Source organism: Centruroides sculpturatus, unplaced genomic scaffold (genome assembly GCF_000671375.1).
Source record: "Centruroides sculpturatus isolate CEXI.00-Female unplaced genomic scaffold, Cexi_2.0 scaffold178, whole genome shotgun sequence".
NCBI lineage: Eukaryota > Metazoa > Arthropoda > Arachnida > Scorpiones > Buthidae > Centruroides > Centruroides sculpturatus.
The window spans coordinates 486579-501485 of NW_019384433.1; the positions used below are offsets into that span (position 1 = coordinate 486579).

Below are 14907 nucleotides of genomic sequence, written 5' to 3' on the forward strand. Positions count from 1 at the left end.
CAAAAAAAATTATACTTTAGAAGTTAATCTAGTATCAAAAACGTTTGATTCAGCACGACACAGTCTGACTGGAACACTTTCAGTTAACCGACGTTTCGGTTGATCGACATTCGGATAATCAGTGCTCTACTGTATTTCTATTTTTATCTAAGTTAATTTGTTCATAATCAAATATACTCAATGGTACATGTGTAAACATGGTGTGTAAATACATGAGGAAATATAGTATAATGTTTTTATTATTACTTCTATAAATTCCTTGTCAGGCATAACAGAATACTTTTTATGAGAGAGTAGAGATTGAAGAGTTGNCCAGATATCGGTCATTCACAGTAATATATATACAGTAAAGCATTGATTATCTGAATCAGTTGGGGCTAGGGTTGTTCAGAAAATTGATTTTTCAGATAACCGATTATGTGCAAAAAAATATATTAACCTATCCCATGTTGAAATTTGTTCAAATCCTGGCATGACCTTAAGTACCCTCTCATGGTCACACCAGTGCTGCCAGCTAAAACACACACACCAACAAAATAATATTGGAGTAGCCCAAGACGTGCCAAAGATTGCAGTGCCATAGCCCTAGCGGAAATTTAAATTTGCCAACTGAAAAACTTTCGGTTAATTGACATTCAGATAATGGCTGCTCTACTGTATATATATAATGAGGGATGATCAAAAACTAAGGTTTCAAAGCCTGCAGTGAAAAGTTACATTTTATTTCATACAACCAATACAGCCAACTGATAGTACATACATTAGGTTATTTTTCATCATAGTCTCCATATCAGTTTAGGCACTTGTTACTTCATGTGATGAGTTTGAAAATTCCCTCCTGGTAAAAATCCTGTCCTTGCGTGTTCAGCCAAGTTGTCATAAAGTGTTTCACTGCTTCGTCTGAAGTGAATTGTCATCCTGCTAGGTTCTCCTTCAAGTGAAGAAACAGGTGAAAGTCACTTGGAGCAAGGTCTGGGCTGTAGGGAGGGTGGTCAATGATGTCCTAGTGAAACTGTTTCAACAGTGTGGTGGTCTTCTGGCTGTATGAGGTCACACTTCTGAATGACATTCCCAATTCTACCGTCATATGCTGTAACGTGGTTCTTCTGTTGTCCTGAATCAGCTCCTCCACACGAGCTTTGTTGACATCTGTTGATGCAGTGCCTGGTCGGTCACTGTGATCCTTGTTGGTGAAGTTTTCTCTACCAGCCTCAAACTTTGACACCATTCTGCAACATGCTGACAAGACATTACAGTCTCTCTGTAAACCTCTACCAGCTGCCAGTGAATTTCAGCCACAGTTACATGTTTTGCTCACAGAAATCATATAATTGAGCGGATTTATTCGCGAGACCAGTTTCCAAACGAGTTGCCATTTGTGTTTACCTACAACTAGTGCTGTAGGTGTCAGAAACTCTGCTCTGAACCAATTGGGAATGTCGTTCAGAAGTGCGACCTCATACAAACCGCATGCATGTATTGGAATTACTTCTCATTTCTCTATAACAAATGAAACTCCAGGAATATCGGCCTTGTAACCTTAGCTTTTGATCAACCCTTGTATATTATATATTTATTTGTAGTCTTTTTTGACTTCTTGTTTTTTATACATAAATTTGCTATTCCAAATTTTACATTAATCTGAACAATTCCATATAATAGTTATTAATAGTTTGGATTAGTGAAGTTACGTGGTGTGTTCAAAAAGTATTGGACCTTTGGTCGGCAAAAATCAATTTATTGACTTTGAGGTACAAAACCCTAATCCCCTTCAAAGTAGTCTCTTGGTAATGTATACACTTCTCCCAGCATTCCTGCCATTGCTGGAAACACTGCTGGAATGCATCTTTTGGAATGGCCATCAGCCGGTCCATCGGATTTCGCACGATGTCTTCTCTCGACTAAATTCGGATTCCTTTTAGCGGCATTTTCAGCTTGGGAAATAGCCAAAGGTCACACGGAGCCATGTGGGGAGAGTACGGAGTGTGACGAACCACAGGAGTGTTGTGTTTGGCGATGAAAGCCCGAATCAGATGCGCAGAATGGGCGGATGCGTTATCACGATGGAGCTGCCAAGTTTTGATCCCAGTCGTTTGCGTCGCACTGTATCGGAAAGATGACGAAGGATCTCCTGGTAGTACTCCTTTGCGATGGTTTGGCCTTGTGGTGCGTACTCACGACCACCACCCCACGAGAGTCGAAAAAACTGTCAACATGACCTTTGATATTGCTGTGGACCTGCCGCGCCTTTTTTGGCCTCGAGGATCGTCCCCGAAAACCTGCTGAATCTTGCGAATGGTTTACGCTTGGGTATCGCCAAGGTTTTTGGCAAAATTTGATGTAATATTGCTGTTCACGTTGTTGAGTCATTTTCCAGCTTAGTGGAATTCGACGAGAGCGCACTACACTACCTCACTCATAGGCCGATTGCCAACGACTGACACTTCCTGCAGGCGGGAAAAAATTCAGGGCTGTACATGACTGTCCCCTCTACAACTCCACCAAAGGAGGCCTCTCATGCATCATTGGTTTACGCGGGAAAAAAAAAGGTCCGACACTTTTTGAACAGACCTCGTATACTATAGTTGTATAGGACCAGACCAATTATCTGGCAAGCTGGGGACCCAAAGTAGTCTGGATTTCTAGGTTCTCTGGTTTTCTGGACACAGGCTTAATATATATATTTAAAATATAGAAAAAAAACAATAAAAAGTAAAAAACAAAATTTTATTTAACAGATACAAATTAAATGAGGTGGAGCATTAGTGAAGCTTCTTCTATGTGGCTTATATAGTGTTTGATCTCAAAATTTGATTGATTGATTGATTTTGATAAAACTTTGCCATTTCTATTTATTGTGATGAGGAAATTAAAAATGTTATAAAAAAATAAAGGTCTATGACTTCATTTTTGAGATACAAGATTGTAGCATGAGCATTCACGACAAAGTGATTATTGACAAATTGAATGACTTTGTCAGGTTATGTTCCAAGCCCATAGAAAAATTCATTTTCTATGGGCTTATAGAATTGAGTTTATTCAAAATTTGATAGGCTGATTTTGATGAAATTTTGTCATTTTCCATTAATTGAAATGAGGAATCCAAAAATATAATGATGGTTCATTTAAATGTAAAAGATAGAGGTACATGACTTTGTTTTCAGTATATAGTGGAGTCAAATTGATAATGTTCATGATATCTGACATGATTGGGCATGCCTAATGGAATCTAGGAAGAAAATAAAAAAAACAGCATTGCATGTGCCTAACAGAAAATATGCACAAAAAATGAAAGAAACATAAGAACATATGACTCATGTTTAAGTGAATAAAATGTTTGTCACTTAAATGTTGTTCACACTGGTTAATTGGTTGGTGAGTTGTACGTTTTATATACATCCTGATGTTGTGCAGTTAAATTAAAAGAACAAGAACAAAGCAATTGATGGTGATTGCTTTGTTCATAGATCACCTTCATGTTGGCAAGTGCAAAAATCATCTCTCCATACTGGCCAGTGCAAGGATCATATTTCTGTGTCAGCCAGTACAAGGATTGCCTCTCCTGTGGCTGGTGGATACAAGTAGGGTCATGAAAGATAGGCAGAGGGGATACATGCACAAGGGACCAAAATTTCAAAATTGTTACATGGGCAGACTAATAAATTCATAGAAAATTGTCACACACGAGTCTGAAAAATTATATTTATGAAATATAATATGCATTATATTAATAAAAAGTACACTAAAGTGTTGTCTCAGCAACCTGCTAATGCTGTTTTGCCAAACTTATCACAAAGACTTCAGTATATTATAAAACTCTTTTATTCTTTTTATAAATGTTATAATATACTGAGATTGTCGTGATTAGTTTGGCAAAACAGCATTAACAGGTTTTTTTTTTCGTCCAATGGAGATTATTATTATTAAAATTAAAGACAAAGTCTACCCAAAAGGGACCACCATTTATTTCTTGTGTTTCAGACTACACATCCATTGGATGAAAAATTTACAAAAGGAAAAAAATTGGAATGTATCGTCACCAGGGGGAAGTTTCCGAAATCTGCATTTACCAGCACTTGTTCCAGTAGATAAAAGCAGAAACACCCCATAGGATGGATGGAAAGCAAGATGTCTGTATATCACCAGTTCCTTTTTAAAAAATTTTTTCAATTGGATGTAATTGTGTTTTTAAAGGACTTTTTTAAAATTCTGGTGGCATGTAGCCTATAAAGGAAGGTCTGTCGCCGTGAATGTGTAGTCTGGAACACAAGAAATAAATGGTGTTCCCTTTTGGGCAGACTTTGTCTTTAATTTTAATAACATTAACAGGTTGCTAAAATAACACTTTAGTACAGTTTACCAAACAAGAAGCTAAATGAAGAATAAAAAGTGATTTATAATTTTTAAATTTGTAACAGACTAATGAAAGGCTTATTCAAAAGGTGCCATATTTAAGTTTGCCCCTGGTGTCAAATACTCTAGCCATGTATATAGGTACAGGGATAGCCTCTCTTATGGAGGCAAGTGCAAAGTTTACCTGTCTGCAATGGTCAGGTTTGAGGATTGCTTCTTTCTTTGTGGCTCCATCTCAATTCAATTGCAATATAACAAAGTTGAATGACTTCCAAGTACGCTTCTAAAGCATGGTCTGGTTTGAGCATTATTAATTTTCTTAAAATACAGAATACCCATGTACAGTGTAATGTTTTGAATGGAAATTAAGAAAGAAAAGCATTATGCAATATGTATACCATAGAAATCAAAACAAAGTAGCTGCCTGGCAAAGTACAATGTGCTATATTCTGCCTGCCAAATTCAAAACTATAGCCTGCCAAATTCAAAACTAGCTAGTTTTCTGGTAATTCTGGATTTCTGGAAGCCAGATAATTGATAAAGTACTTGTAAACTTTCGCCGGATGATAATTTATTTTTTAATCAAAAAAGACACAGTCTGCTCAAAATTTCTTTTTGAAACCACCATTTCTTCTGATTATGTGTTCCAGAACACCATCGACGGACCTTTCTTTGTAGGCTACTAGGTCATCTGGCTAAAACATTCCTTTAAAAACACACAAAAAAAAGTTTTTTTTGTGTGTTTTTAGTAGCCTACAAAGAAAGGTCTGGTCGTCGATGGTGTTCTGGAACACATAATCAGAAGAAATGGTGGTTTCAAAAAGAAATTTTGAGCAGACTGTGTCTTTTTTGATTGATAAAGTACTGTATTTTTCAATTTTGAGAATAAAAAATTTAAAAATATACCAAATGATTGTAATTAAAATACTTCTTTTGTTCAATGTCACGACTTGGTGAGTTTATTGACACTTGGCAAATAATTTCATCATCGACTTCTAATCCATATAGATATGCATTTTGGGCTTTCGCCCCTCTTCAGTCTGTTACATAGATAAGTTGTATTTTGTGGATGTCTGTCAGGCACTTTCTGCACTACGTCTTCCACTCCTCTTTCCTTCCCTGCCAACTTGATGGCCTCCCCCGCATGCCTCGCAACATGCAACATCTCACTCTCAGAGTGCCACACACAGCCCCACCTGCAACTGTATAAACATTCTATTTTAATAGTTGTAACCAGTTTTTATGAATTTCTATGCTTAGAATTCTTGTTAATATTATTTCTGTCTGTAGTAGTTTCGTAGCTTTCCTTAAATTTTCTTTTGTACCAATTTTTTTCTTTGTGTACTATTATAATGTTATTCTTATCTATTTTGCAGTTATGAGTTGTGCAATGTTTGTAAAAAACAGAGTTGATTCTATTATATTTCAAATCTGCGATGTGTTCTTTTAATCTTGTTTCTAATCTTTGTTTTGTTTCTCCAATGTATGCTTTTAGTGGTTCACATGTGCAAGGTAACGACTTATAAACGACTTCAGTAGTATTGTATGTATTTGGTTGTTTATTTATGCCAGGTTTAGCCTTCTGGATTCTTTTTTGCAAGTTGTTATGAGTTGGAGCTAGTTTTATATTTATTTTATCGAAACTTTTATTTATCTGTTCAAAGAAGCCACGAATGTAGGGGAAGGATATGTATCATACTCTGTTTTTATCTTTGTTTTGTTTATTTTCCAGCCTTTTATTGTTGATTTTACTTCCCCAGTTATTTATTATTCATTGTGGATAGCCGTTTAATAGGAATTTAGTTCGCAGTTCATTAAGATGTTTTTTCTTCTTCTGTAGTGAGCTTGTTCTGTTCAAGATTTTTTCATACTCCATGTTGAATATCTTTTCTTTTATATACTGTGGGATGTTTGAATTGTAGTTTAACACCTTTCTCTTTTTCAACGGCCTTTTTCAACCTTTTTATGATGGAGGAACCCTTGAAATAATTTTGAAATGTTAGGAACTCTTGCAAAAAAGTATTATTTCTACAGTTCAAGGTTTGTTAAGATTGATCGATATATTGCAAACAAAATATGTGAAAATAATACCATATTTTCATAGATTGTCTGTCATATCAATCTATCTAGGGAGACTTTGAAAAAAGATTTTTTCTGACATTAGGCTCTATTTGGCTTCGATGTATTCCAAAAGAATACATCAAAGCCAAATAGAACACCACTAACACCAGAAAGAATCTTTTTTTCAAAATCTTCCTGAAGATGATCCTAGACAGGACTAAAAATATTAGTGATAATTTTCATGTTTGGTTTATAATTAAAGCTTTGTTTAGTGGATTGTTTTTATTTGGGGAGACCATGAAATTTGATATTTCCATATGGTAAAAATTGTCATGTTGGTTTAAGTGAGATTATACATCTCTCTAGAGCAATGTTTCTCAAACTCTAATGAATCGTTGCCCCCTTCAATGTAGTATCGCCCTCTTCAATAAAACCGTTACGTACTGTCGCTCCCTTCACTTCAAAATTCCAATGCCGAGGGCTAAGGCTAACACCAAATTCGTACTGCATTGAATAGCCTAGTGACTAGTATAATGGTATTTGTTTAATTATTGTATTGAATAAAATGTCTAATTATTCTTAATATAATGCTTTACTATATCGCCCAGAAAATTGTTTTTTGCCCCCCAAAATATAAATTGTTACTAATCACCCCCTCAACATGGAAAAACGCCCACATGGGGGCAATATCGCCTTCATTGAGAAACACTGCTCTAGAGGATGCATAAAAAAAGAGTGAGTTTTTATTCTAAAACTGTAAAACTGTCAGCATTACATCAATAACTATGATTATACATTTAATTTGTTCACTTTGTCTTTTTTCTAAACACGTAAAAATTTGTGGATTGCTAAAAATGCAAAAATAAAATATATCAAATTTCAGAAACTCCCTGTAAATTATCTCAACTTACACCAATTAACATCTGCGTTGTGTGAAATTTGAGAGGAAGGTGTTAACATTTATTTAACAACTAGAAAAAAACTGCCATTTAAAATTGATTAAATTAGAATTAAAAACACTAAACCTATAAACCAGCAAATTTTTATAAAAAATGCAAGCATTTTTGTCCATGTTGAACAGGCATCATCAAGCAAACTAATCCTCAAATGCTGAAACAAACAGGATTGCCAAATGAGTGCAGAGGGAGGTGATGTAAGACGAGAGGAGGGGAGGATAGTAAGATTTATAGTAATGTATAAGGCCACTTGCAATAACATCACTATCAATTTTCATGATGTTGACTCCTTGTCAACATAGTGAAAATTGATAGTGGTGTTATTGCAAGTGGCCTTATACATTACCACCTGCTCAAGATGTTTGAGAAAGGGTTACCTGGAAAAGCTATGTAAGAGGCATGCTTTGCAGAATTCCACATTGATATTGTTGTCAGAGGTGTAGATAGCCAACACCATGTTGGCCAATCATTTCATGATGGACGTCTGATGTTCCTTGAGGCAGTTGTTTAAAGGGAGTGATGTAGCACCTATTCTAAGTGGGAGTTGAATCTATGTTTGATGACAGGGATGGTGTAGATGCCTGGTTGGAGGTTAATGTCTGGACAGGCTTTAGCATTGCAGAGGAGGGAGGAAATTGACGAACTTTTATGGAATGCTAAACAAAAGTTATTTCTTTTGGATATATTCTTGTAAAGAGTGGCTAGTTTCCTGTCTTAAGTGACAGTCCTATAACCCGTATCTTGAGTGCAATTTATCTGTGAGGCAGAAGTGGTGGAGGAAAGATAATGTATGCCTTTAATAGCATGTGGGGAGTAGCCATGCTGAGTTGCGTAACAGGTGATCGTAAGGAGTTCTTTATCCCTATCACATGTGTCTGATGAATGGGTGAAGGTCACTTTGAACCAAGGCCCTGAACCAGGCGATTTTTAAGGTGAATGGATTGTGGGAAGAGGCAAGGATGAAGGTTGGGAGGTGTATAGGTTTTCTGTAAACCTGAGTAGATATGTGTCCTTTGAATGAGGAAAGCTGGAGGTTCAGGAAATGAACAGTATGATAGTTGTCTTGTTTAAGGCAGAGCCAAAGGCTGTAAGCACATGTGTTTGACAATCCCCTGTTTGTTTTAGCATTTGGGGATTAGTTTGTCTGATGATGCCCACTCAACATGAATGAAAAGATTTGCACATTTTATAAGAATTTGCTGGTTAGTATTTTTAATTAATAACTAGTTTTGTTAGATCTGATTAATTTTAGTTTTTAGTCAGTTTAACTGGCAGCCAGTAACTTTGGGGTTTCCGACATGCTGGTCTCCCCCAGTTATATGCAGTATGCTGGTCAATCCATGAAAATAGTATAATTTTTAATTTAACATGGAATTTTAATTAACGTTTTTTATAACATGAAAATGTATTAACAATTTTGAATAGTAAAGCTACTAAAACAATAAGCCAGAACAATATGAATAAAATTATAGCCTAAGACACAATTTTATATGACTGAAAAAAAGAAAAAATATTGTGATTTGCAGTCTGACTGATCTGATGCTTTCTATTTATACAAAAATCTGATGGAACACAGTATCCAATTGAGTTGAGTTAACAGCACCTTTGTGTCTACCTCATCAGAAATCAGACTGTTATCAAAGGTTCCCTTTTATAGCACCTGAGTAGATACACCTCTCCTATAGAAACAGCAAAACATCCATTTGCTATCTTCTCTTAGGAGAGGGACATCTATTCAGATAGAATGCAAAATTGCTTTGTTTCAGAATTCAAATAGGCATAATGATAATTTGGATGAATGAAGGTTCTGTTAATAGGCCCCATGACCAGGCAGCAGTGATACAGGCTAGTTCTGCTCATTTTGAATTCTGCACTCTCGCCATTTAGCAGTAGGTAATTAATAAAGAAAAACTCTTAGTAAACACAATGCTTTATTTTACATTGTTTGGATTAATCAAAAAGCATTTCATATGAAAAGAATATTTTTTAAATAAATACAACCTCACCATAAACTGGAACTATATATTCACAAATCACACCTAAATTCAAACTTTCCAGCAAATAAAAGTAAAAAAATATAAAGATTGAATGTTTTTGGACACTAAATTTATTGGTCTTCCTCAGGAAATACAAACTGAAAAAACTGTTCGATAAATAGAACGTAGCTGCCGTGTAAATTTTAAAAGAACAAAAACGGCTGTGACGTATCATGTATAACATGTATTATGAGTCTAGATAGTGTTTCCACACTGATGATACATGAATGACATCCATGTTGATGCAGTTTCCACTCTTGCTTCCCTTGTAGATCTCCACTGCTTCAAAAATTTTAATACTTTGCCTGTCGAAGATCTTGTGTATTAGCTTGACCTGGTTCCAACAGGGGGAACCCCTGGATCGCTGGTATACCGTGCCAAAGCTGTATTGATGTTACCTTTTAGCACGTCATATTTGTGATCTTTTAGTCTGGCTTTGCAGCGATCTGTACGTGGATCCTATGTAAGCTAGTAATCTGTCAAACCTCTTGTCATATAGGGGGATATGGTAAATCCCAGGAGCCAGAGCATCCTCAATGTTGTCCTTTGCGTTTGTGAATTGATCCTACGACAATTGGAGGAGCGGTCATACAAAAACATCAATCATAACATCCTTCTGTACACCTGATACGTCGATGACATTTTAATTGTATGGAAAAAAACGTCCTAATATTGGGGAGGTGTTAAAAGTGTTTAATAATAACAGCTACAGATTAATGCTAAAGTTGAATCAGGAGAGCAGTAATAGCATTAATTTCTTAGACATCAGGATTCAAGGAGCTGATAGCAAATTCGTCACAACAATTTACTGCAAGGCTTTTTCCATCCCCCTATTCATACCTTCCAATTCAGAGGGCCCATGGTCATATAAGACATCTACATTCTGCACACTTGTGGCCAGAGCTTACTCCCATTCTACACATTTGTCGGATACCAACAAGGAACTGGAACATCTCAAACAAGTAGCATCCAACCATGCATATGGCCGCAGGTTTATCGACAATCTGGCATCCAAATATCTAACTCAGTCATCTAACAATGTTAACAAAGCAGAAGCAAATTGGGTGATCTTAGACTAAGAATTGACACTACACTGTATGTATAGAAGGATTGCAAATAATTTAAACATACTCCTCACCTATAGAAGAAAACCCACTGTTTTCTGCCTTCTCTCAAACACGAAGGATGACACTGAGGATGCTCTGGCTCCTGGGAGTTACCACATTCCCCTATATGACAAGAGGTTTGACAGATTACTAGCTTACATAGGATCCACGTACAGATTGCTGCAACCCAGACTAAAAGATCACAAATATGACGTGCTAAAAGGTAACATCAATACAGCTTTGGCACGGTATGCCAGCGATCCAGGGGTTTCCCCCTGTTGGGACCAGGCCAAGCTAATACACAAGATTTTCGACAGGCAAAGTATTAAAATTTTTGAAGCATTGGAGATCTACAAGGCGAGCAAGAGTGGAAACTGCATCAACACAGATGTCATTCATGTATCATCGGTGTGGAAACACTATCTAGACTCATAATATATGTTATACATGATACGTCACAGCCATTTTTGTTCTTTTAAAATTTACAAGGCAGCTATGTTCTATTTATCGAACAGTTTTTTCAGTTTGTATTTCCTGAGGAAGGCCAATAAATTTAATGGCCGAAAACATTCAATCTTTGTATTTTTTTACTTTTATTTGCTGGAAAGTTTGAATTTAGGTGTGATTTGTAAATATTTTCTAAATCCCAAAATAAGGTGAAAGTGCAGTGCATTACTTGAGTTTTGGTAATATTTTGTAGTTTATAAACTCCTAGCAGACTTTAAGTTTCACTGTTTGCCAAAGTTGGTTTTAACTGGCAGTGATTGGTGTTTTCATCAAAAACAGTGAAAAGCACACTTCACATGTTTGCACCTATGACAATCCGACATTTTGAAATATATACAGTTTTCTCCCTCATTTTTTTGAATTTTCTTACATTAGAAGGATGTAAGGAATAATAATGACCAGAGACATGATGGTATGCCTGAGTCAAGAATTGCAAACATCAGTTTCAAGAGCCTACCAGATTTGGTCCTTTAGATAGATTCCTTCTCAAATCAACAGTTACTCTCTACTTGTAACTCCTGAAATCTTTAAATTATTTCAATTCTACATTAAATGTAAGTCAGAAGATTATCTTTATAAATGAAGAAGAGTTTTCTATCATGTGTAATTTCTCTACTAAAGAGTACAACTTCATTGGAATTTTAAATACTATAATGTGTTCATTTCAATAACTACAATGATGTTTAGTTGGATATCTATAATTATTTAATAAACATTTGTATAAAATAAACTTGTGGATATAATATTGTTCTTTCTATTACCTTTATTTTCATAATTTTCATTTGATTCACTCTTATAACTATATTGTTTCTATAACAAAGACTTTATATAAACTAAAAACAAGTTATTTTTATTATCACTTACTAAGAGAATAATACTATTTTTAAATTTATTCAATTTTTATTTCAAATTTTATTTATTTTGACAGGTGAAGGTGGGAGCAGTATCGCTACTATAGTAAAAACACGTGTAAGATTAAAAAGGAGAAACACTGATGATCCACAAGATCACCAATGGAAAAATGATGATACAGTTAGTTTAACTTCATCTATTTCAGCTGGGTCTGAATCTGCTATTAATAGTGTGAAGAAATCAAGAAAAAGTAGATACATAAAAGGAAAAAATGCTTATTTTATTTCAGTTTTGAATATTATATAATAATAAAATATTTTATTTTTTAGTGAATTCAGATAATTTATCAAGTACTGGACATGTTGAAACAGAATTTATACCAAAGATTGATATTGTTGTAAGTATTATAAATGTATATACTATATAACATAAAAATATGCACTAGTGTTGGCAAAAACCAAAAATTACTGAAATTGGCTAATTGGATTTCAACAGAATTTGTTTTGGTAAAAATCAGTTTTTAAATACAGTAGAGCGTCGATTATCCGAAAGTCAATCATCCGAAAGAATTCCAGTCGGCAAATTTAAATTTTCGCACTGCAATTTTTGCCTAAGTCTTCGGCTACTCAAATCTTTGCCTAAGTCTTGGGTTTTTGATAGTAAATTAACTTCTGAAGTATAATTTTTTATTGTTTTTATATTTTTCAATATATTTATTTTGTTTGTACAAAATAAAAAAATAATTTTTAACGATACAATAGTCTTTGTTAGGCTTAACATCGACGAAAATTCAACGCGAAGCNACAAGTTATTTTTATTATCACTTACTAAGAGAATAATACTATTTTTAAATTTATTCAATTTTTATTTCAAATTTTATTTATTTTGACAGGTGAAGGTGGGAGCAGTATCGCTACTATAGTAAAAACACGTGTAAGATTAAAAAGGAGAAACACTGATGATCCACAAGATCACCAATGGAAAAATGATGATACAGTTAGTTTAACTTCATCTATTTCAGCTGGGTCTGAATCTGCTATTAATAGTGTGAAGAAATCAAGAAAAAGTAGATACATAAAAGGAAAAAATGCTTATTTTATTTCAGTTTTGAATATTATATAATAATAAAATATTTTATTTTTTAGTGAATTCAGATAATTTATCAAGTACTGGACATGCTGAAACAGAATTTATACCAAAGATTTATGTTTTACTATTGTATTTTATTAAAATTAATTAATTTTAATAAAATTATAATAGTTTATTATTAATATTGATAAAGTACTGCAGTAAATATTACTAGCTAATATTTATGAATATGTCTGAATCATGTTTTATTCCCACCAAAAAGAGGTTAATGTCTCGTGGATGTTTGTAAAAACTGGAGTCTAAGTATTTAACAAATAGCATTTGAAAATTTTACTGTTTTAAGATTAATTCCTGACGGTTTTAGCTTTAATTTTAATTTTCAAATTTAAGCATGAATGATGTGTGGTGTTGTTTTAAAACTTTTAAGGATGGTAAATTGGAATAGTGTACAAACTGTAATGTTAAAGTGAAACATTCTGGTAGTACATTAGCAAGGGTCATTCTGTATAGCAACAAAATTGCCACTTGGTAATATTCTTAATAAAGTGGTGATAAAAACCCCAGTCTACTTATTTCAACATTCAGTATGAAATTGAATTACAAAGCACACTTCATGAAAAACAGCAGAATGTCTAGCTCCTGCACACACATACCTAGCAATTCCATGATGCCACGCAGAAAAGTAGAAAGTGACATTGAGAATTGAAGGCAGTTTTGTGAAATGCTGCCCAGCATTATTCAAAAATGATTCTTATTCCTAACAAGTAGAGAGCCAGATAGAATTTTAGTTTAGTTTTGGTTTCTTTTTTAAATGTGTAACTTTATTATTTTACTGCATCATTAGCATTATTATTAGTATCATTATTACTCATGTTTAAAGCTTATATAACAAGAGATTAAAAAATTGTGACGTCATTTTCTATTTAGAGAAAGCAAGTCTATATTGATTTAAAGTTTTATCTATTAGGGTGGATCAAATGAAAATGGAACAGTAGCCATTATTTATTTTCAAATGTAATCACCAAAATTACACAAGCACTTATCCCACTGTTGCACCAAGCAGTGAATACCTCGTTCATAGAAAGAGTTTGGCTGAGATTGAAACCAGTTTCGAACAATGTCCATGACTTCGCTGTCTGATTGAAAATGTCAACCCCACAATGCTTTTTTTTAGCAGACCAAAGATGTGAAAGTCACATGGTGAAAGGTCGGTGGGTGTTCCAACACACTCCACCAAAACTTCACAAGCATGCTCAGTGTGCAAGTGGCCGTATGTGGCCACTCGCACACTGAGCATTGTTTTGGAGCAAAAGCTCTCCAGAGGACAACATTCCTGGCCGCTTGGCTTTGATTGTTGTATACAAATGTTCCAGGGTATTGCAGTACTGATCAGCGTTGATCATTTGACCTTGGGTCAGGAACTCAATGAAAAGTGGGCCTTTCATGTTGAAAAAAATGTCAGTATGATTTTGTCATTAGGCTACGTCCTACGTGGCAGCGTCCAGCGACCACAAGTGGAAAAAATCTTTGTACGCACATCCAACTCGCAAGCGACTTCTGTCCAGAGTGGACGCATGTTGTTTACAAAATGGTGGCGAAACGACTTTGTTGAATGTTTGCTATGGAAAATATAACAATAGCATTAAAATGGTAAATTTGATAGGTAATTGTTATAACTAACTAGATACACAACAAATGTAAAGAATCTTCATAGAATAATAAAGTTAATAAAAGTTTTATTTTTAAAACGTTACATTTATGAGATCAAAAATTATTAAATCATGTAAAAGATTATTTATTAAAGTGCATACAACATGTATACACAATTTATTTGTCATTCAGTTTACATTCATCTTTAAAATTAGCCATTTTCTTCATTGGAAGCATAAGCAGTGGAAGCGGCGATTAAACTGGCTTGGTAGTTGCTTCCTGCGTGCGCATGTAGAA

The 14907-nt window shown here is 34.5% G+C and overlaps 1 protein-coding gene across 1 annotated transcript in view; it reads left to right on the plus strand.

Annotated features, from left to right (window-relative positions):
- The window catches only part of LOC111619796, an 86087-nt gene that overhangs the window by 4226 nt on the left and 66954 nt on the right, over positions 1–14907 (plus strand). Inside the window, exons 3-7 of the mRNA XM_023361612.1 lie at positions 11948–12121; positions 12201–12272; positions 12764–12937; positions 13017–13078; positions 14440–14623. Coding sequence (XP_023217380.1) covers positions 11948–12121; positions 12201–12272; positions 12764–12937; positions 13017–13078; positions 14440–14623 — 666 coding nt within the window. The remainder of the gene's footprint in view (positions 1–11947; positions 12122–12200; positions 12273–12763; positions 12938–13016; positions 13079–14439; positions 14624–14907) is intronic.